Source organism: Colletotrichum siamense (assembly GCF_013390195.1).
Source record: "Colletotrichum siamense strain Cg363 chromosome Unknown KSG_Cg363_contig03, whole genome shotgun sequence".
Lineage (NCBI taxonomy): Eukaryota > Fungi > Ascomycota > Sordariomycetes > Glomerellales > Glomerellaceae > Colletotrichum > Colletotrichum siamense.
This window is the reverse complement of record NW_023501016.1, coordinates 3,643,590-3,663,627: the sequence shown is the minus strand read 5'-3', so window position 1 is coordinate 3,663,627 and position 20,038 is coordinate 3,643,590. Positions and strand designations below refer to the sequence as shown.

At 53.5% G+C, this 20,038-nt stretch overlaps 2 protein-coding genes across 2 annotated transcripts; both read left to right on the top strand.

Annotated features, from left to right (window-relative positions):
* Positions 1-9,809: 9,809 nt before the first annotated feature.
* On the top strand, positions 9,810-11,057 carry CGCS363_v004954 (uncharacterized protein; the record flags this gene model as incomplete). The annotated part of the gene is made up of 3 exons (XM_036636803.1): positions 9,810-10,554; positions 10,634-10,891; positions 10,960-11,057. The coding sequence occupies 3 exons, from the start codon at positions 9,810-9,812 to the stop codon at positions 11,055-11,057; spliced, it is 1,101 nt and encodes a 366-aa protein (XP_036497848.1).
* A 3,409-nt stretch (positions 11,058-14,466) lies between these two features.
* On the top strand, positions 14,467-16,152 carry CGCS363_v004953 (putative MFS-type transporter; the record flags this gene model as incomplete). The annotated part of the gene is made up of 3 exons (XM_036636802.1): positions 14,467-15,248; positions 15,311-15,544; positions 15,603-16,152. The coding sequence occupies 3 exons, from the start codon at positions 14,467-14,469 to the stop codon at positions 16,150-16,152; spliced, it is 1,566 nt and encodes a 521-aa protein (XP_036497857.1).
* Positions 16,153-20,038: the final 3,886 nt, after the last annotated feature.

Sequence of the window (20,038 nt, the reverse complement as noted above, 5' to 3'; positions counted from 1 at the left end):
GAAACCGGGTCTTGGAGGGAATGAAGGCAGCTTTCGTGTGTCATTATCAGGCCAGAATCATAGGCCACCGGATGGCACCTGTGTAGAGCTGCGGGCGGAATGGAAGATGCGAACAATATTAAAAAGGGTCCGTGAGCATGCGCGTCGACACCTCTGGCGTTGAGGACTCAAGCCCGATGGTGACGCCCCCATCGCCAGCGTTGCAGAAACGCGTCCGGCGAGGGCCTTGTTTCAATTTCCCACACAAGGTAACCCCTAAAAGGAGACGACAGCGAGGGCACAGACATTTGCACCGGTGCTGCCCACCGAAGGTTTCTAGAAGCATGGAACGAATGAATCGAAGGTTCGTGGAGTTGGTTTCACCCCTTGCGTCCGTTTTTTCTCGTGACGGGATTTTAGTCCCGTCGGCCATTTATTCGGACGGTGGGCAGCACGACTCGACTGGTTTCACCGGATCGGGGATGGCGGCGACGAATTTCGAGCAGATCTTGTTCTGGTTGTGTGGTGGGGATTGCTGATGACAATGATGATGAGATGGGGGAAGGGGAGGGAAAAAAAAAAGGGGGGGGTGTGCGTGCTTGACCTCTGGGATGGATGGATGGATGAGTGAACAAAGAAAGAAGCGGTTGAATTAGAAGCCAATTACGAGCGCGGGCGGGCAGCGGATGAGGCGTGATAAGGGTGGTAGTATAGGGCCGTTTTGATGGTGGCTTGAGACGACATAATGGATGGTTGGACGGATGAATGAATGGACGGACGGTAAGGAACGTAGAAGCATTGATCAGAACAATGTAAAGTGACGTGATGCGAGAACGAGGCTATTCAGTCGCATGTGTCTCGTGGTGGCTACTTACTTGCGGTAGCGTCGCATCTCTTTTCGAGGCCGCGGGAACGAGTGGACGACAGCATCAGACAGCTTCTCGGGAAGGATCTCTTGTGCTGATTGTGAAGTTGGTAAGAGAGAGTCTCGTGGCGATGTGCGGGGATCAACCAGGCGTCTGTTGAGATGATCGACGGTTGTCGCCTCGTGTGAGGCTGAGATGGCCCGAAATGTGTTCAACGGCGGCGTAACGGTCCAGACGTTGCCGAGGATGGACGCTGCATTGTCTTGGTGCAGCACCACACCATTCTGACAGCGACACCACCACCACAACTCGTGCTTCGGGGTGTAAGTGCAAGCAAGGTGTAGGGTCGGGGCAGGCAGGTGTGAATGGCGGGGCACAGGAAATGACGGCTGCTATTGGGCGACTCTAGTTCGACCGTTGGCGGTCAGATTCCGACGTTGGACGCGCAAGTTTGATAGCTGCTAGCAGTACGTAGTGTGGTTTGAGTCTTGAGATTTTGAGTTGAGCAAGATGGCGGCGTTCGGCAAGCCGCGGGCGTTGAGTCGGGGATTTGAAGGGGAGGTGGGCTGTGGATGAAAAGTGCCGGTGCGTATCACCTCATGGGCCAAGTCCCTAAATCGTCTTAGGTAAGGCGTCAAGTTAGAGTGTCGTTCTTCGCAACCCGTCAACTTGCAGGACCGTGTAAGCGCCGTCTACTATGCAGTAGGACGTTGTTAGCGCGCTTTCGCGCAAGCTTTTGCACGCGGTGCCATGCGTCCGGAAGTTAAGCCAAGGTAAGGTAAGGTATCCGCAGATGTGAGTGTGAGGTGCATCCAAGTTAAAAAAAAAAAAAAAAAGCAGGTTGGCCAGACGGGTTAGGTTGGGTTGGACTGCAATCAACCCGACTGGAAGAGAACAGGTGAGTGGGTTGGAGTCGTTTGGGCCCTTCTCTCTGGTCAATTGAGAGCGTCTGGTTGGGCAATTGGGTTGAGCTGCAGGAAGCTCTGTCTGTGGGCAGACGCGTGATTGGCACTGAACGTTGCAACCACAGCAAGGACCAAGGGCCGCGGAAGACTCAACGTCACAAGATACACCAAGTCTGAGTGAGGTGAGGGAAATTTGGTGATGGTTTACACTACTACGTACATACTTGGAGAAAGCTGGGCACCGTCCACACACCTCCAGAGGCCCCACCAGGGATTGCATTCGGTGCACGCAGTGGTGTCTTTCCGTTCAATCCAGGGACAGGGCCCGAGAACCAAAAAAAGAATACGTGGGCAGGAAAGTCGAGGCGCTAGACCTATCGCGGAAATCGTAGTTGAGCCTACCCTACAGTCCTTACCTAGGTACGAACAGTACCTACTTTACTAAGTACTTGGTCGTAATAAGTAACATAAAGCCAATGGCAATCGCGATGCAACAGCGACAGCGACAGCACGGAACGGAGAAAAGCGTAATTACATCTGAAGGAAAGAAGACGCGGGAGAGCCAGGAATATCAGGCACAGAAGGTCCAAACGGATGCATGCAAACTATCCGCGCCTCAGGCTCAAGGTAACCCAGGTGAGGTGCTCTTGTTGAGTGGGTTGGGCTAAGGTAGGCTGGGCTGGCTGGGTTGGATGGGTTGTAATCTGATTCCTCACATCTCACCATGCTGGATCAGAGCTGTCCTGATGAAATCTCACGAGCACCTCTTGTGGGCCTGGAGAATCTACACAATTTGAGATAGTGTTCTTGCAACGACCGTGTACTCCTCCCAGATATGCCGGATAATCTACGTCCGTATGACCGTCGGAACGGGAGTCGAGTTTGAGAAAGAAAAGTGCAGGGAGGCCGTAGCAGCGTTTGCAATTACACGCATCCGAATCACATCACGCCTCGCCAAGAAGCACGCATCGCATCGCATCGCATCGCATCGCATCCCGAGTGCCCCTTCCCTTCCTTCCCTTCCTTCCCTTCTGAAGTTTCTGCCCAGTGCCTCCTCCATCCAGCATCGGCTCCAGCTCCGGCCCCAGGGAGCGTTCCGGCTAATGCAATGCAAATGACAAAAGGACCTCGACATGTTGCATTCGTCCGACAATCCCCATTTCTTACCTCTCCAGGAGTCCAGCCAATGTCCCATCTCAACGCTCTCTGTCTGCCATCATCGTTTCCATCCTCTGTCTGTAGGTACGGATGGATACCTACCTTACAATTTGCAGCTTCTGCAGCTGCAGCAAGCAATGTCGTCTTCCTTCACAAGCCTCCCTCTATGCGCGAAATGTCGCATTCAGGCACGATCCCTGAATCGCTAGGGCTTTTGTGGCCCCCCATGGCCCCTCTCCCAATCCCAGACTTCAAAAAGGACAACTGGACCCTCCACCACACTCCACGTCTCCGACCCTGCAGCTGCAGCAGAATGGATTCCACCTCGAGCTACCTTATGGATCCCCATCTGCACATGTACAGGTACAGTCGCGTTCCGTACCCTCCGAACCACTCAAGCAAGGCACCGGCACTCGTTCAGGAACCCACCCAGCCCATGTTTTCAACCCTTGCTGAGAGACAGGGGTCTTGGGCAGGCCTTCTTGGACTTCACTTGCTCCCCGTCTGCTCCTTCTTACTTTCCCCCTGGCCACCACGACACTTCCGCAAGGAACATGGTTCTAAACTTTGTCAACTTCAACACGCGTTCACAACTGACCTCACTGCCACCGAGGTAGCAGTACTTGCTTTTCTGTTCTGCAGTCATCCTGCGCAAGCAACGCAGCAGCAGCAGCAAGCGTCTGCAGCTGCGACGGCAGACGACGACCAGCCACATCTGCATAACACAGACACACACGACATTGTTCACCCTCATTCTCCTATGCACCCAGCTTGGACGCTGCATAAACCACCCGCCCCCTTCTCGAATGAATATGCCACTCTCCGACGCCAGCGCCGACGCCTCTGCCGTCGCCATTGCCGTTTCTCGAACGAACGAACACGCGCGCGCGCTCAGATACTGCTTGCTGGCCGGCCTGGGGGGAGGATATTGGCATCCCGTGTCGCCGCAGCAAAGTGAGGCTTCAATCACCGCAACCATTGGGCATCGTCGAGTCTCACCAGTTGCCGAACCCGGTCTGGTCAGGCCTTCACGGCATTCTTCTTTATTCTTCCTGCCCCGACTTGCTCACCTGCAAAAGGGGGCGCCAGGTCGCGTGGTGTATCACCTCGAACTGCCCCCTTCTCAATATTCCAAATGTCGGCCTGTCGTCTTCGTTCCTTGCATTCCCTTCGTTTTCACTGGTCAAAGACTCGCGGGATCGGAAGCCTCTTCCTGTCTTGTCTTGACTTGCCCGCTACCCCACCAATTACCACTCTGTCCAATTTTTCTGGGGGCCAACTCGGACCATTCTCTAGCTGGGTATGGATTCTGGTACCTTTTTTTTTTTTTTTTTTTTTTTTTTTTGGTCCATTATGGCTATGCTTTGCTTTGGCTTTTTTTTCCCACCCCTTCACAGGCAATGTCTTCAATCCCAAGACGGCTCGACCTGCCCTGCCCTCCCCTGTTCCATACCTCCGAAGTGATCTCAACTGAATCGCCGCCGTCGGTATTGCCTCGAGCTGTCTACTGGTCCCTGAAACGGGGGGACAAATGGGGAAGCGATCGCAATAACGAATATCTGTCCTTGTGGATGAAGTCTCCTACACGAATGAGAGAAAAGCCAAATAAGTGCTCCCACGTCCAGTGGCTGGCGGCCTTTAGCCACTCACAGGCTCATCCCGAGGGGCAGAATGAGCCGACAAGTAGGGATACAATCAGTGCACGATTCAAGAGACGAGTAAAGTTGGGTCCTGGCATACGGTAGCCGGTCACCGTATGCATGACGGTTGGGCCCCAAGTTCTGAACCTTCTGTCAAAAGACATCACTGGCTGCTGCGTATGATGAGAGGCTCTGCATAGCATGGTTCATCGTTGTCCAGAGCTTCTGAAGTGTGAGAGAGTCAACGGCTTTGTCATGCTCTGGGCTCCCCATATTCCTCTCCTCTTTTTCCTCCGCTCCAAAGCTGACGATCAATCGGTTGCTCCGCCATGTACAAAGAGTGGGTGTCGACAATCATCCATGTACGTCATTCGGCATCGGCAATGTGTCGCGTCTCGCCTCGCCATGGAGCTCTGAAGCTCTAGACCACCGACAGTGCGACTACGACGATATTGAGGCCGAGCCACGGTACCTCAGCAGCGTTTGCCGGGGATTCTCGGTGCGAGTCACCGTGTCGGAAAACGAGGGCATGAGAGACAGGTACGGAGCCGGGAGTAGGCAATTCACAAAAGAAATGCAAGCGATAATATCAATTAATTTACTAGTGCGTGTGCTCCCCCCGGCCGGAACGCCAGGGGAGGTGGAGGGCGCAGACAAGGGTCGCTGGGCTTGTCTCAGCACGGTAATAAACAACGCCCCCAAATCCAGCCATCTGGGTGCTCACAGACTTTTTTTAACTTTTACGATCCCTCCAGCTCATCGTCCGGGGGGCTCGTCATTGGCATCGCACCGAGGAGAAAGAGGCAGGGCAGGACAGGGACCCTGTGCCATTCCCTCCGCTCCTTCATCCACTCACCAGCACCCCAAAGCTGCGTGTTAGGTATTCCGGCAGGCTTCCAGTGCTGTTCCAGTGAATGCTATCTGTGGCTCCGATCGGAGAAACTCAAACCTCGGATGGGAGGGGCTGCAGTGTGCAGAAAAGCGGAAAAAGACAGACTGAGACCCCCAGTACATCTTCGCAGCACCAGAGCGGGCTCAACTTTGCGCAGGAAATCGAAACGAAACGGGTAACAGTGTGGGCGGCAGTTGGACTTTCCAGTTCCCAGGGGAGGGGCCGAAGAAGAGCGAAAGCAGCTGGATAGCCGAATGGCAGGAATGAGGACGGGCGGATATCGAAGCAGAGAGCAAGACTTCAAAGCCCGATCAAGACTAATTAGTGTACGCAGTACAGATAGAGGGGACCAAAGTAAGTACAGATACACGGACAGATAATTAGGGTCGGGAGGAAAGCTGAGGCGGCTGCGAAATACAAACCAGTCGGTCGTCCATCAAAACCAACTGTTTGGAGACGCATAACACGTCAGTGAAGGGTATGTACGTACATGACGGACGAGCTCCGAACTGCCTGCCAACCTACCAGTCTAGTGCCTGCATTGCTAGTAAGTACCTTCCTTTCCTTACCTGCCTACCTACCTACTACACATGTTACCTTTCCACCGCACAAGCACGCACCTCACTCATTGCCGCGAAACAGTCGAGAGAAAACGAAGGGGTCGGAAAAGCAGAAAGGGGACCAACAAGATAACACTTCACACCCCCATTGCAATCTTTCTCTGGCTTGGCCGGGTGCTGCTTTGCGTTCAGAATCTCAAGCTCCGTCTCATCCATCCCATCTCATCTCCATCTCGTCCATCCCTTATGGCCTACCTTACCTTTACCATGCCACGCTCGCTGGGCCGGTTCTAGTTCTAGTTCTCGTCCCGTATCCCATCTACAGTAGCAATAAGGCGGCGCGCCTTTTCTCAGTCCCATCCGTGCCAGGTTCTGTCTGGAGACACCACCTCCTCTTCCCAGTCTTCACACCCTCTCCATCCATCTAATCACATCTTGGTACCAACTTCACGCAGCTTACCAAACCAAACCAAACCGCACCGCACTGCACCACACACACCATTGCTTCTCAAGCTTTCTGCGCTTCTACATTCCTGACTCCCCAAGGCGAACCCAGCGCAGCGCACCTGATCAGGCCTGACTCCTGTGCTCGCAAACTAGTCCCGGTTATGGGGTGTGTGCCACTCGGCTTTTACTCTGCTGCATAAGCCTCTCTAATTTTTTGCCTAATTTTTTTTCCCTTCCTCCCACCCTCACTCCTGAGGTATCTCTCTCTCTCCTTCCACACACACGCACCCTGACCCCAAACATCTTTCCCTCTTTTTCCTCACACAGTTCATCATTCGTTCCGTGCTACTGGTGCGGTGCAATTGACTGACTGACTTGCTGTTCAGCTCGAGTCGTACCTGCTCATCCTGCTGCTCTTCATCTTCTACATACATCGTTCAGTAGCAGAGGTACCTTGCCAGCTAGAAACAGCAGCTGAGGTACCTCAGATACGACTACCTCCCCCCTCCCCAAAGTATCCCTCTCATTCACACCCCCTTGTCAGCCGTGGTCGTCCTCCCATCCATCACCAACCAGCTCCCACTCCCACACACACACACACACACACACACACAAGGACAAGCCCACCCTCCACTGTGAGAGACATTCCATCGCCCACTCACACAGTCTCTCTCTCTGTGGCCATACCCACGTCGAGGTTCGACGTCCACACCCATCATCTGTCGCCTGCATCTCATCCAGACTGTCTACGCCTCTTTTCCCAGAGACTCGGAAGCCAGCCAGGGAACCCCCAACTTCAAACATTGCCTTGCAGATCGCTGCATAACGTCCCAGTCGTCCCTCGTTCGGCCGGGTGCCAGGTCCAGCTCCAAATCTAGCTCCAAAGCCCAGCTCCATCCAGCATCTCCAAACCAACTCCAACTCCGTCTACATCTCTCCAGGTCCGGTCCTGGTTTCCAGCTCCAGTTCGCAGCTCCATCCCACAGTTCCAATCCTCTCCCGTCCGCCGCCGCCGCAGCCGCTACGGCCGCTCCGTTGTTGGCGCCGCTTATACTTTTTCTCAATTGTAACCGCTCGTGCTGCCACGCGCTTCCCTCTAAGGGCAATCCCTTCGCGCAAAGACGAACTCGTGGGCAAGCACTGGGCCGTTTTGGCTTTTTCGCGGTACAGCCGCTTTAGATTACATCTGGGTCTCTCCGGCGCGTTACGAGGTCCAGCTTGCTTTCCTTTTGGGGCCTTCTAGCCGCACTCGGCTTGGAGTCTGCCCTACCTTACTCCACGAAACGGATACTTCTTTCCTCGTCCGTCATCCATCACGCTGGTTGCCCGTCCGTCAGTGCTCTCTCTGCAGACACGACGACCATAGAGAGAGTACCAAGAACTTTCTCCAAACGTGCAGTACCTTTGCTACTCCTCCTCCACCGTCTAGCATCGGCCTGGTCTGATCTGGCATAGTCTGGTCCGTCCCGGCACTGGCTGACCGGCCTTGACCTTGGACCTCCTAGTCTTGTTCCTGGCCTTCCATTGTTGGTCTGTTCCCCCCCTCGGATTGGAAAGTGAAAGGCAGGAGCTTGCCTGCTTGCTTGCTTCCCGTCGTCTCTTTCTGACTCTCTTGTCCTCATACAACGTCTTTCTCTCCGCCTCACCTTAACTTCCCGGCCCTACCTACGTATCCGTACCATACCATACCTACCTAGTTTAATTCCCACCCCAATTTAGCCCCAAGGTCTGCTTCGGGTTTGACGTTGCTTTTTCCGATTTTCCCTTTATTGCTTTTTCCTCCCTCTGCCCTTCCTCACTCTTACTCCGTACCTACATACACTCACTACCCGACCTTCTCTCTCTCGTCGTCCTGTTTCCTTCCTGTATTCTTGTGTTCCCAGCACCATCGACCCATATCTGCATCCCTCCCATGTATAAGATAGACCCCGAGACTACCGTTCACGTCCTCCACACACCCAACAACCCGAACCCGCCCCATAACATCTCTCTTCTCACCACAAGCTTACCCTGCTCTTCCCTGCCAGTCAAACCCCATCCCCTTCTCAAGGCTACATAGAGTCGCGTCCAGCCTCGCAGCACTAAGCTTCCAAGTAGCAAAAGTGGCTCTCTCTGTCTATGTCCCTCGCTCGGCTCTGCTCCATCCACATCACGAGCCTCATCCAAGCCCCAGCCGGTAGCTGAGCACAGCCTCGGGACACGGCCAGCCAGTCACTGCTCAACCCGCCTCCTCCTCATCTCAAGCCAGATCGGTCCGCCCGGTCCTTTTTCCTCGTCTGGCGAATCGCATCTTCCGTCAAGGCGACTCGACAGTCGCTGAGACCCTGGTGCGGCTTCATTGCCCAAGCAGATCGCGCAAGGACCAGCTTGTAATGTTGGACATCGTGGTGCATGCGGCATCTGGGATCTTCCTGGTATCAAACCTGACACCAGTTTGACAACTCAGCGCGATATCCACCCCATTCGCTGGCTTTTTGTTTACCAAAATCTAAACTTCTCTAACGACTCACAAGACACCAACGACTCGTCGCCAGTCGTCGTCTTGTCTTCCCGAACCTTCAGGCGTCAGGGCATGAAGGAGGCCGGCGCTAGCTTCGCCGAGCTTTGTCGCGACAAGCAAGACTCAACAGTTAACTTCCTTGTCTCCCCCATTCTTCAATCTATCCGGATCTTCCCTCCCCAATTCAATTCATAAAAGCACCTTCTATTACCCGCGCCCGAGGATCTGCCAGCCCATCCTGTGCTGCGCTGCCCGGCTCGACATCAGACAGACCCTACATCGGCATCACACATCAGGCCCCCTCGCCCCAAGTCAACGCTTCCTTACCTTTATCTCCTTTGACACCTTCAAAATCCAACCACTCCCGACCTGCGGCGCCCTTCCCATTAGACGCGCGACTTAACCATCCGCCACTGCCGCCGCGCCCATTCTACTCGAGTCTAGACACCCCTCTCCAACAAGCAAACGCACGTCGGTACGTTGCTTTTGTTTAGAGCAAACGCCTCGAGGAAGCTCCCCGGACCGACAAACGATATCACTCATTCGTCCTGGTCATCTCGTCGCGTTTTGTCCCCGACAGCAGAAGCGTCTGGAAAGAAGGGAAAAAAAGAAAGAGGGAAAAAAAAAATCATCCTCCTCCCCCCACCACCACCACGACCACCACCACCAACTCCGAGGGAATCTACACCCACGCTGGACGGTCCCGTGACCGATCCAAAGGCCCAACCTGGCCCTACTGTACACATCGCCAGCTCCGTTGCCGCCGGCGCACACGGTAGGCTTGCCTTCGGAGTCGACCGGCGACCAAACCCCTCGTGGGATGGATGATCCCAATCGCCGTAGGAGGCAGAATGAAGCGCCCATGCATCCCACCTCCAACCCAAGATACAACATTCAGGATCCTTTGCAGCAGCGCCGCTCAATGGCTACAGGTTCGACAGAGAGATACAACCGGCCGGCGCCGCTCAACACATCGCCCTCACAAGCGCGGGGCATGGGAAGCACGGGTAGCTACAGCACGTACAACTATCAGGAACCGGTAGCAGGATCTTTCAACACGCCAATGGCAACAAACACAATGCATTACCCCTCAGGATACGGCCAGGATGGTCGCCCGGCAGCGCAGAATTTCGGTGGATATAATGCGGCGGCCATGACGATGGGCTACGACAACTTGACTGGCGCGACGGGCTCTGTTTACGACAATCAAGCGCAGTTTCAACGGCAGCCTGCAGCTGCACCGATCTTACCGACAGACGTGTCAACGTCGTACTTCCAGAATGACCCGAGCAGCAGCACAGGAACCTCCAACCTCCCTCATGCGCCATCCGCGAGCGCCACCGCGACCGCTTATCAACAGCCGCAGATGGCCAACTACCAGACCAACATCTCGAATGTGGGAGGCATGCCGCAGCCGACAGCAAGTGCCGACGTCTCGATGGAGGAGCAGGATTATTCTGCGACAGGTGGTTTGGAAGAGAAGTGGATGGAGTACCAGTCTGCTTTGAGGGGCGTGTTCCAAAACGTCCGCAACGGCATCCTCGAGAGCGCCAGCCAGTCTCTCCTCGACGTCTCCAACTGGCTACTGTCGCAAGTTGTTGACCTGGGTAAGCTTTGCGAGCCACTCGCGGCAGATGCCGACTTTTCCTACGCGTTCAAAATTGCTAAGACTAAGGATTTTCGCAGGACTCAACCTCGACGACCAAAATCTGCATGGAGACCGAATCAAGCTCTGGAACGATTTCAACCACGCGTGGCTCGCGCTTTTCCAGATGCAGAAGGATTTGATGGAACCAGGGCGCCAACTCCAACGATCCCAGACGTTGATCAGCAAGGAAGGCTTGGAAAAGATGGGCAAGGAATTGGTCCGTCTGTGCGATGGCATCGAGCGACACGGGCTGGTTGATTATCAATATGGCGTGTGGGAACAGCAGATCATCGAGAGTAAGCCTTGCATAACCTTGAAACTCTTTTTCATGTGCGCGCAAATCAAGCTAACGGCAGGGTTCTAGTTCTCGAGGCGTGCCTGGACCTCTACGAGGCGAACGAGGAATCTGGCGGAAACGGCGGCGGAAACCAGGCAGGCTCCGGCTCCCACGGGAGCAGATAAGAGGACTTGGGATTTGCCAGCTGCTTCTCCCCCCACCCCTGGGATCATGCCGGAAAAAAAGAACACGACTGGATCTCGGGGCATGTTGAAATGCTTGTAAACGTACTCTGGATGGCGGCGCTTCGGTGGATGGCTTCTCTCTGGATTGTTTATTACACCATGGGCGGCCTTCTACTATTTCTTTGCTTCTTCCCCCCAAATGTACATTCTCGGCATTCGGACGTCTTTGTGACAAAGGGACGAGTTATCAACACGATGTCACGTGGAACTGGAGTTCATCGGAGGATAACTGCTCATCATTCTCGCATTCCAAAAGGTGGTCGGGCAGGTATCAGGTATCCATGTCAGCATCATGAACGAGGCATCCGTTCTTGATTTTCTTCGGGGTTTGATTTTTCTTTGCTTTTTCTCTTTTTCTCTGTTTTCTTTTCTCGTTTCCTTGCTTTTTCTTCTTCTGCTTGTTCCCCCCCTTGGCAGCCTTTGGGCACACAAGCCCTGCCGCTATCGTCTGAAGGGCTAGTTCAGGCTCGAGGAGGCGCGGGGCTCAGGTGGATGCTACCCTTCAAGGAGGGGGGAACTTGAAGTTGAACAAGAACGCTAGGCGGGTGACAGGCTTGGGCTTTTTCTCTCTGTCTCTATCATGGGAAGGGGGTGGCAGGGTGTGGCGGGAGGAAACGAATATTGGGAACCGGTCATAGATGGGCGTACCGGGATGAAAGAGGAATGACGAGGAATGAACGACTTTGGTGGCAAAAAAAGAAGGGAAAAGTGAGGCCGGATACTCGCAAACGAAGGGATGAGAACAAAACAGAAAAAAAGATGTGTGTATGTCTCCTGTAGAATTTCATGTATACCTACGGAAAGTGGTTGGTAGTAAGTAGATCAGGCCGGAATGCTCTCACGAGCTTTGCGTCGTCGTCGCCTCTTTGCGCGCGCGCAACATTTTTAGGGCGGGTGGGGTTTATTGTCGATTTCGTTTGCGCTCATCAAAGTTGGTTACTCGTTTGACTACGTTTCTTGCTTGTTGTTGCTTCATTTACGTGGAATCAAATCATCTGTACCATGGTCCTTGGGTGTGAGTGGAGAGAGATGGATAGGGCCGGCTGCACCCACTCCTCATGGTACTCCTCACATCTGCCACCACAAAATGCATGTATGTACTTGTACGTATCTTGTCCTGGATCTGTCACAATCAAACATGAGAAGCGAGGAGGGGGTTGTAGTTTGCATGAATGATACAGCCAGCCAAATTGCAATGTGACATCTTCAGAAGAAGAAGAAGAAGAAGCAAGTAGATAGCCCGATGCCTTGACACACATGAAATTCACTCAGTTGGGTTTGGGGGGTTAGAGACGAGAGGGACAAAAGCCACCCAATCCCACGCGCCTCACCGTCGATCTTTCTGCCCTACGCTTATTTGATTACATACATGGCCTTGTAAGCTTCATGCGGGTGATCGGTGACTACATGGGCCGTAACATGGGGTCAGAGTGGCGGCGGCGGCGGTGCGGTTCCCATCCCAACGACAGTCTGTCTCGCTTTCTGTCTGCTGCTGCTGCTGCCTCGCGGACTGACAGCCGAAAGATTGGAGGAAACAGCCCGAGGCGGAGACGGCCAAACAGACTTACAGCAAGAAAAGGAGGGGGATCGGCGGATTCATTCGTGCCCAATCGGCCTGCCTCTCACAAGGCGGCGGCGTATGCATACGACCCTTTCTTTGGAGGGGGAGCGCGAGTGGCTCTCGAGGAATGGAATGACGACGTTTTTCTGCGCCGATCTCCCGCCTTGGAAAAGAGGCTAGTGACGCCAGATGGGAGGAGAGTCGCGGCGGCGGTGGTGGTGGTGGTGGTCTGGACTCTTTTCGACTTTGGACCTATCAATTACATGTTCTCGGTACGGATACGGTATTGGAGTGTGTGTGGGAAGGAAGGGAGGAGGGGGTGGGAGTGTGAGGGGGGAAAGCAAAATCCAGATTTTTCTCCGCATCGTCTTTGGGCTGACTTGGACCCTTGAGGATCTTCTTTTTTATTTTTTGGCCACTAAGCCGTTTTGATGGTCTCTGTTCGAGAATTTTTCTTTTTCTTTCCTTCTACCCCTCCTTCTGGCTCTTGGGGTCGGGCATCAATCGTGATCGTGACCCGACTCAGGAGTTCTGGTTTTTTGGCCCGCGGCAAGCGAGCCGAGAGGGCGTATGCTCGTGATTGACAGTTCCTGGGCTGTTGTGTGTATCAGTTCGGGATTTGAAGGTAAGGTAGGTCGTAGGTGGTGGAAACTAGAAGCTGAGTGAGACGGAGCAGGATCCGTTTGCAGGTCAGGATGCGGGAAGGGAACCTGCCTGCATGTACAGCTTCCGTGCAGGGTGAGGTGTTTTTTCCCTCCCCTCTTGAGGTGCTTCTGGCACTTTGGCTGTGCGGCATTGCGCAGTGCACTGCATAGCAGGTACAAAGTGTCAGGGGACAGGGGAGGTCGTCCTGCGGAAATGGCGTTTGTGCAAACTGCACCTATTCCCGTGTAAATGCGGCTGGCAGGCAGTTAGGTCAACTTTGGCTGACCTATCAGACGCAGGCTGTGGTCTCAAAGAGGCTTGCGCGCAAGTTTGGCAGCCCGCCCCAAAATACACAGTAACATCAGTATTGGCCCGAGGTCTGGCTGATTGACGGACGGGCGAACGGCAAGGGGAAAATGTGACCAGATTCTTTGGTTGACGCTTTCCCGGGCGCTGTTTGCCTCGGTGACCGGGGCCCTTGACAGCGTGACTGAAGGGGGACAGGGGAGAAAAGCAAGGGCAGTTGATGCTGCTGGGTACGTACGGATAGTAATCATACAGAATCTGGAATACTGTGACACGGGCAGGTTATGGGTGTGTGTGTGATGTGATGCAATGTGACAAGTCGCGGGAACCTTGCAGGAGGCTGGATGTGGCGTGGGGGAGGGGGCGCTGCTGACCTGTCTGTCTGGCACGGCATGGTATCAATGTTGATTGCTGTGAGGCGAGACAGGGCGTTTAGGAAGAGAACGCCGCCGCGAGGTAAAGTAAATTGCGCTCGTGGAGGGAGTGCGATGGCGCAGGAAAGTCTCAATACTTTTAAAGAGACTTTCCGGTTTGTCTCTTGAATTGTGTCTCAGCAACTAACATGCTCGTTATTTAACATCTTCCCTCACTCAGCAGTATAATGTTTGTTGACGCAATTACGACGCTCAGTTTTTCGTTATTATGATGCTGCGAATCTAGGCCTGGGCAACGTTGAGTGACATTGAGCCTTGAGTCACGGAAAATGGCGGTTGATTAGATACAAGTTCGTTGATAGTCGTCTCGCTCAACTCTGAGTCATCCTAAATTGACCAATATCATTGAGTTGGTCCCACCAAGAGTCTTGGTTGTTCGGAAGGTCCAACTCAATCCCTCATCATGTCGACCGTGACAACCACCCGACTCAGCCATGAGTCAATTGGCTTGCGAGATGTTCGCAACGAATTCCCTCTCGAGACCGAGAGACAGAATCAGAGTGGTGGCCCTACAGCGTCCAAAGCCCGCCAAGCAACGACAACTTTCCAGCAGTCAGGCCTCAACTTCTTGTCCTCGGCTGTGAACGGAATTATGCTAGTCAGTTTGCCTACACTTGTCGCCGAGCTCAATCTGCCGGAGCAGCTGCACGTCTGGCCCATATCGGTGTACGGTCTTGCCGTGGGTTCGACAATCCTCCCTGTCGGCTCTCTCGCCGACGCGGCCGGGAGTCGCATCGTGGACCTAGTCGGCTGTTTCTCCATGGCCCTTCTCTTGTTGGCCAGCGGCTTCGTCAAGTCAGGCGAGCAGCTCGTGGCGTATCGTGCACTCCAAGGCGTCGCCATGTCCATGCACCTGGCATCATCCGTGAGCCTCGTGACGCAGTCCATCCCGAAGGGCAGGGCTAGAAATGTGGCGTTTTCATGTCTTGGACTGAGCCAGCCTTTGGGATTCTCGGTTGGTTTGGTGCTCGGTGGGGTGCTGGTAGATACGGTGGGTTGGCGCGTGGGCTTCTACCTGACCGGGGGGCTGTCTTTGCTCCTGTCCTTCGTCGGACTGTGGGCGCTGCCAAAGTCAAGGGACAGGCGGACGGCATCTGAAGTTGTCCACGAACTGAAGAGGAAAATGGACTGGATTGGCTCGCTTCTGGCATCCGGGTTCATGGTCTGTTTGTCGTACTTCTTGGCGTAAGTTGATTCTCTTCTGAATACCACATGTCGAGGCTGCTGCTAAACGAATGGCCATCAAGCATCGCAAGTTCCGATATTGGCAGTGTAAGCCATCGAGATAGCATTGCAACGCTGTGTGCGGCTGGCTTCGCCTTGCCTGCCTTTGTCGCTTGGGTTCACCGCCAGACGCGCCTCGGCAAACCGGCCTTGATACCAAACAGCTTATGGCGCAATACAGCCTTCTCGAGCGTTTGCGCCACCATGCTGTTGTCTTTCGCGGTACTTAAGTCGATGGAGCAATACTGCAGTCTGTTGTGAGTAGAAGCGCCCCACTGGCGCTGGAACAGCCACGGTTAATCTTGACTTTGGCAGCTTTCAAGAGGTACAAGGGTTGTCTGCAACGGAGACGTCCACCCGGCTTCTCCCAAGCCTTGTCGTCGGCATAATCCTCAACTTCACCACTGGCCTGTTTGTCCACAAGGTTTCTGCCCGATGGTTGGTGGCCGGCTCGTCGATAGTCTGCGCCGGCGGCCCGGTCCTGATGGCGCTCGCCAAGCCGGAGTGGCCATATTGGTACAACGCCTTCTTCGCCCAGCTCCTGCAGCCGATCAGCGGCGACATTCTCTTCACCGTCGGCCTCATTATTGTGTCCGAGGCGTTCCCGGAAGATACGCAGGCACTGGCAGGAGCAGTGTTCAATGCGGCATCCCAGTTCGGGACCTCCCTCGGCCTTGCCATCATGCAGGTCGTGGCGGGCGTGGTGACCAAGAAGGCGGCAGCGCGGGAGGCGCCAATCGACGCTCTCCTCCTTGGCTACCGAGCCAGCTTCTGGGCAATGACTGGTTTCATGGTGCTCTGCTTCGCCCTTGGCCTTGTCGGGCTGCACAAGACAGGGAAGGTGGGCAACAAGAAGGTGGATTAAACGGAACCAGGGCTGGATGGTGGGGTGCTACAGACGATGCCCCATCGCTCTGAGTTGCTGCATGCTGCGATATCAGGTGAACAATGAAGGATGTGGAGGAGCGAAATGTGACACAGAGACCGGCAACATCCCGGCCTGCTGATTTTTGATAACACTTTGCCATCCCTAGAGAGAATCAAACCCGGCTAGAGAATAAGAAATATGAATGCGCAAGGTGAGGCTAGGGAGGAAGGCGGGTGGAGCAGCGTTGGTGGGTGTACGGAGTAGGGCATGTACTATGGCATTGTCTTGGTCCGCGCATGATCTGAGTGGGAAGAGTCCAGAGTGCAGATCACCGGGGGCTTTTGCTCTGGGAGGCCTTGCTCTCTGTGCTGCTAGAGCGAGGGGGATATTGAAACACGGCTGAGCTACCCTGGTTGTCTTGCAAACAGGGCTGCCGGCCGAGAGAGAAACACAACACACCTACTCTCTCTCGAGGCGGAACTGCGAGGGGCGCTGCATTACATTACCACTGTCGGGCGGAGATGCGAAATTGTCCAAGGGTCGAGTTGGCGCGCAACATGCAGACGTCCAAACGAGTCGATCACCAGATCAAGATATGGATGAAACTCCACTTTTTGAATGGCCGCGCCGTGCCGCCGCTCGCCTCAAAAATCAATCAAAGGCCCATTCCGCCCTGTCCAAGTCCCGGCCACGTTATCCCTACTTGGTGTGAAGACAAAGTCTCGCCCAGCGAGCCCAGCACTCTGGAAAGGGCGCGCGGGATCCAAGCAGCGGGAGACGCAGATCTTCTTCGGAACAGGCAGGCCGCCGTTCGACGCAGTATCGATCATCCTGTCTCTGGCCGAGGCGGGTTCGCAGCTACGTATCAGGCCGTATGCTTGTTGTAGGGCGGCGTTGCTATGCCCCTTCCAGTTAAGCAGCGTAGCTTCCGTTCCCTCTTTTTTTTTTCTTCATCTTGTGCTGTGTCCCGCCCCTAAAATTTCCCAGTGCCATGGTTGGGAGGCTTGTGTTGGGACAGGGACTCCTGCACGTCTCTCTTTTGTCATTTTTGTGTTGGTTGCATAGTTGAGGAAAATGACCTGTCACTTTTTTTCCCGGCGCAGCTGAGTTACTGGTGGTGTTCTCCACCACACACCCGCCCTCAGTCTGGGGACAAGGGCATCGATATGCGAGGGGTGGGAGCAAAAGAGGATTCCCTGTTGCGTGTGAACAGACATGATCTGATGATCCATGCCCAGCAGAGAGCCACTGTGGAGCGGACGGGGCTTGGTGATGTTTGTACCCGTACATGACTTTTTGCGTGTTCCGTTTCTGGATCCGGGCCTTCGCATGTGGCTTCTCCGCGCCTCCCGGAAAAAGAAGGTTGACGACCCGGTAATCCCGGAGTGGGTCCCGGAAGTCATCGGCTCCGCTCGGCCCGGTCTGCCCTGGGTTGGGACTTTTAACATCCCCCATCTAATGTTCTTTTGCTAGCCACGTAAGGTCATGCACAAGCCTCCTAACATGCTTAGTTTAAGGAAATCAACCCAAGTCCAATAATGGTCAGCACCTCACGAGAAGCAGTATTTGACGCCAACGCCCGAGACATAGGGGCCGCAGTTGTTTGGAGTGACTTAGCGGTCCCGTCATTGGCTTGTGCGAGACAGGGGAATCCTTCTCGGCCACCCGTGACACCCACGTTGTTACCTCTGTGGTCAGCCTGTCCCTGTCCACTTGGAATCCGAGTCCTGACATCCCACGCGTTCTTAATGGCCATGTACAGAGACCTTGACGTGGAACATTTGGTTTCTGCTCGTGGTACGCACCTTGAGGCCGACACCTAGTCAGCCAGCCAGGTTCAAGGGAGTTCAGGCGTACCGACTGGATGGCACATACAACCAAGCTGTTGGGAAAGCCTAATCCAGCAAGTGCTTTCACGGCTGTTTGATCCGTGTCAGGATTGCAGTATGTGACATCAGACATCTTACATTCAATGTCAGCAAATTCGGTGTACTCTCAAAAATCTTCGACGACCGGAAACCAGAGACTGTCTGTCGTCTCGCATTCGTCCAAGAACGTCCAGAAACGGATACAGCAGGACATGTCACTAAACTGTGGACGCTCATTTCTATAGTAACTTCGTCTACCTTAGGGGGGCCCTTAAAGAACGTTCATCTGTGCTAGCTCAAATCTTATCTTCAAGCCCACATGGCAACAAGGACACCATGAGTGGGGAGGTTTGAGTGTGTTTATAGCATGCCATTTCAACAAGTATGCTGTGGCCCAACGACAAGGCTCTCGCTCTTCAGTTCAGAACATCGATGTTTGGATACAGAAAAAAGGGGAAAAGGAATGATAATAATACTCAGCCTAAAGTCCACTAAGGCAATCAGAACTTAGATTGAAGGGCAAGTGCTGATGACCCGAATCCATTCGGCTTTTGTCTTTTCGTTTTTGTCTACTTGATCTCGGTAAATATTGTCTTTCTTTCTCGTGCACACCTCAAATGGCCATGTCTTTTTGATGATGTTGGGGTCGTGTTTGAAGAGGAGACGACTGCAGTGTTAATAACGACTACAGAAACGAGTAGCTCGAGGGTAGGGAGAATAGCAGAGCTTCTAGGAAATCAAGTTAATTATAGCATTGCGACAGATTTCCTTCATTGCCACTTTCTGTTTTCACTTCACTTGGCGTATTCTCGACGTAGATAAACCGTGATACTGTAGAGTGAAAAGTTTCAATCTGACTACCGAATTATAAGAGTTCATAAGAAGGATTACTCAATTATACTTGATTTTCACCATTGACCCTGAGCCGTGGCAACGCTCTTGGGAAGAGTGAAGCGACCACTAGTGCTAGATTTCAGACTTCGCTGTCTCAAGCTTACTCTACATACCGGATTCGACGGATATAAGTTTATGTGGTTTTTCTTTATAATCACAGAAGCCATTCACAGGAGTTAATCGTCTCAGATTCGGTACTCATGACGATCCCCTCCACGAATTTCACTCCTTACAGGGGGCTTAACGCACTTGGTCGGATTTAGTTTGCATTTCGAACCTTTGAATTCTCAGGTCTGCTACCCGAAGTATTATGAAAAAGACCGCATGGGAGTACTGCAGAACAAGATGGTGGCGTGTTCCCATGCTCCAGAACGTTCATACCTATCTTTCATCCAAAACTCACTGGCAACTGGGAAGGAAAGTGGGTTCACACGTCACAGCTGAGATGAAGATAATTGACATAGGTTCATGGAAAGAAGAAAACTATTATGGAGTTTGTGGGCTCGGATGCCCTGAGGCTTTGAAACTCCAGACCACAGGGTCCCACCAGCTATCATCGAGCATCGCCGGATAATTCTTTCTAGTGCTTTCAATGAGAGCTTACTCTATTATGTATTTGTCCTCAATCCAAGCAAAAACATCCTGCAGAATCATCGGGCTTCACAATAGGCGGCGATAGAGGAGAGGAAGCAGCAAGATCTTCAAAACCAATTGATGAAGCTCTAATCACAAGCCGTGCACAGCGACATAAGACAACTGAACTCCCGGACGACGCACACCCCGGGTACCCCCGCTCATAGGTGCAGAAGGCGTAGAAATAGGTGTCAATTTGAGATCTCATGCATGAGCCTCAACGCGAGATGAGCAAATTGGACAGCATTCGACTCAAGGACATGACCTAAGTCAATAGGGAAATCGGCTGGTTTCATGGGACGATTTTGGAGGACGCTGTTATCTGACTTCCATATGCTCGCTTGGACACTTGCCACGGGATATTTACGTCGGTCTCATAGTTCTGGATGGCGAAAAGAACAAGTTGAGATGGAACATTCAGACGAACTGACGCAGCGAAACTTTCCTCCCAAAGGCATGCAACAACCTATATTTCGATTCGCAGGATT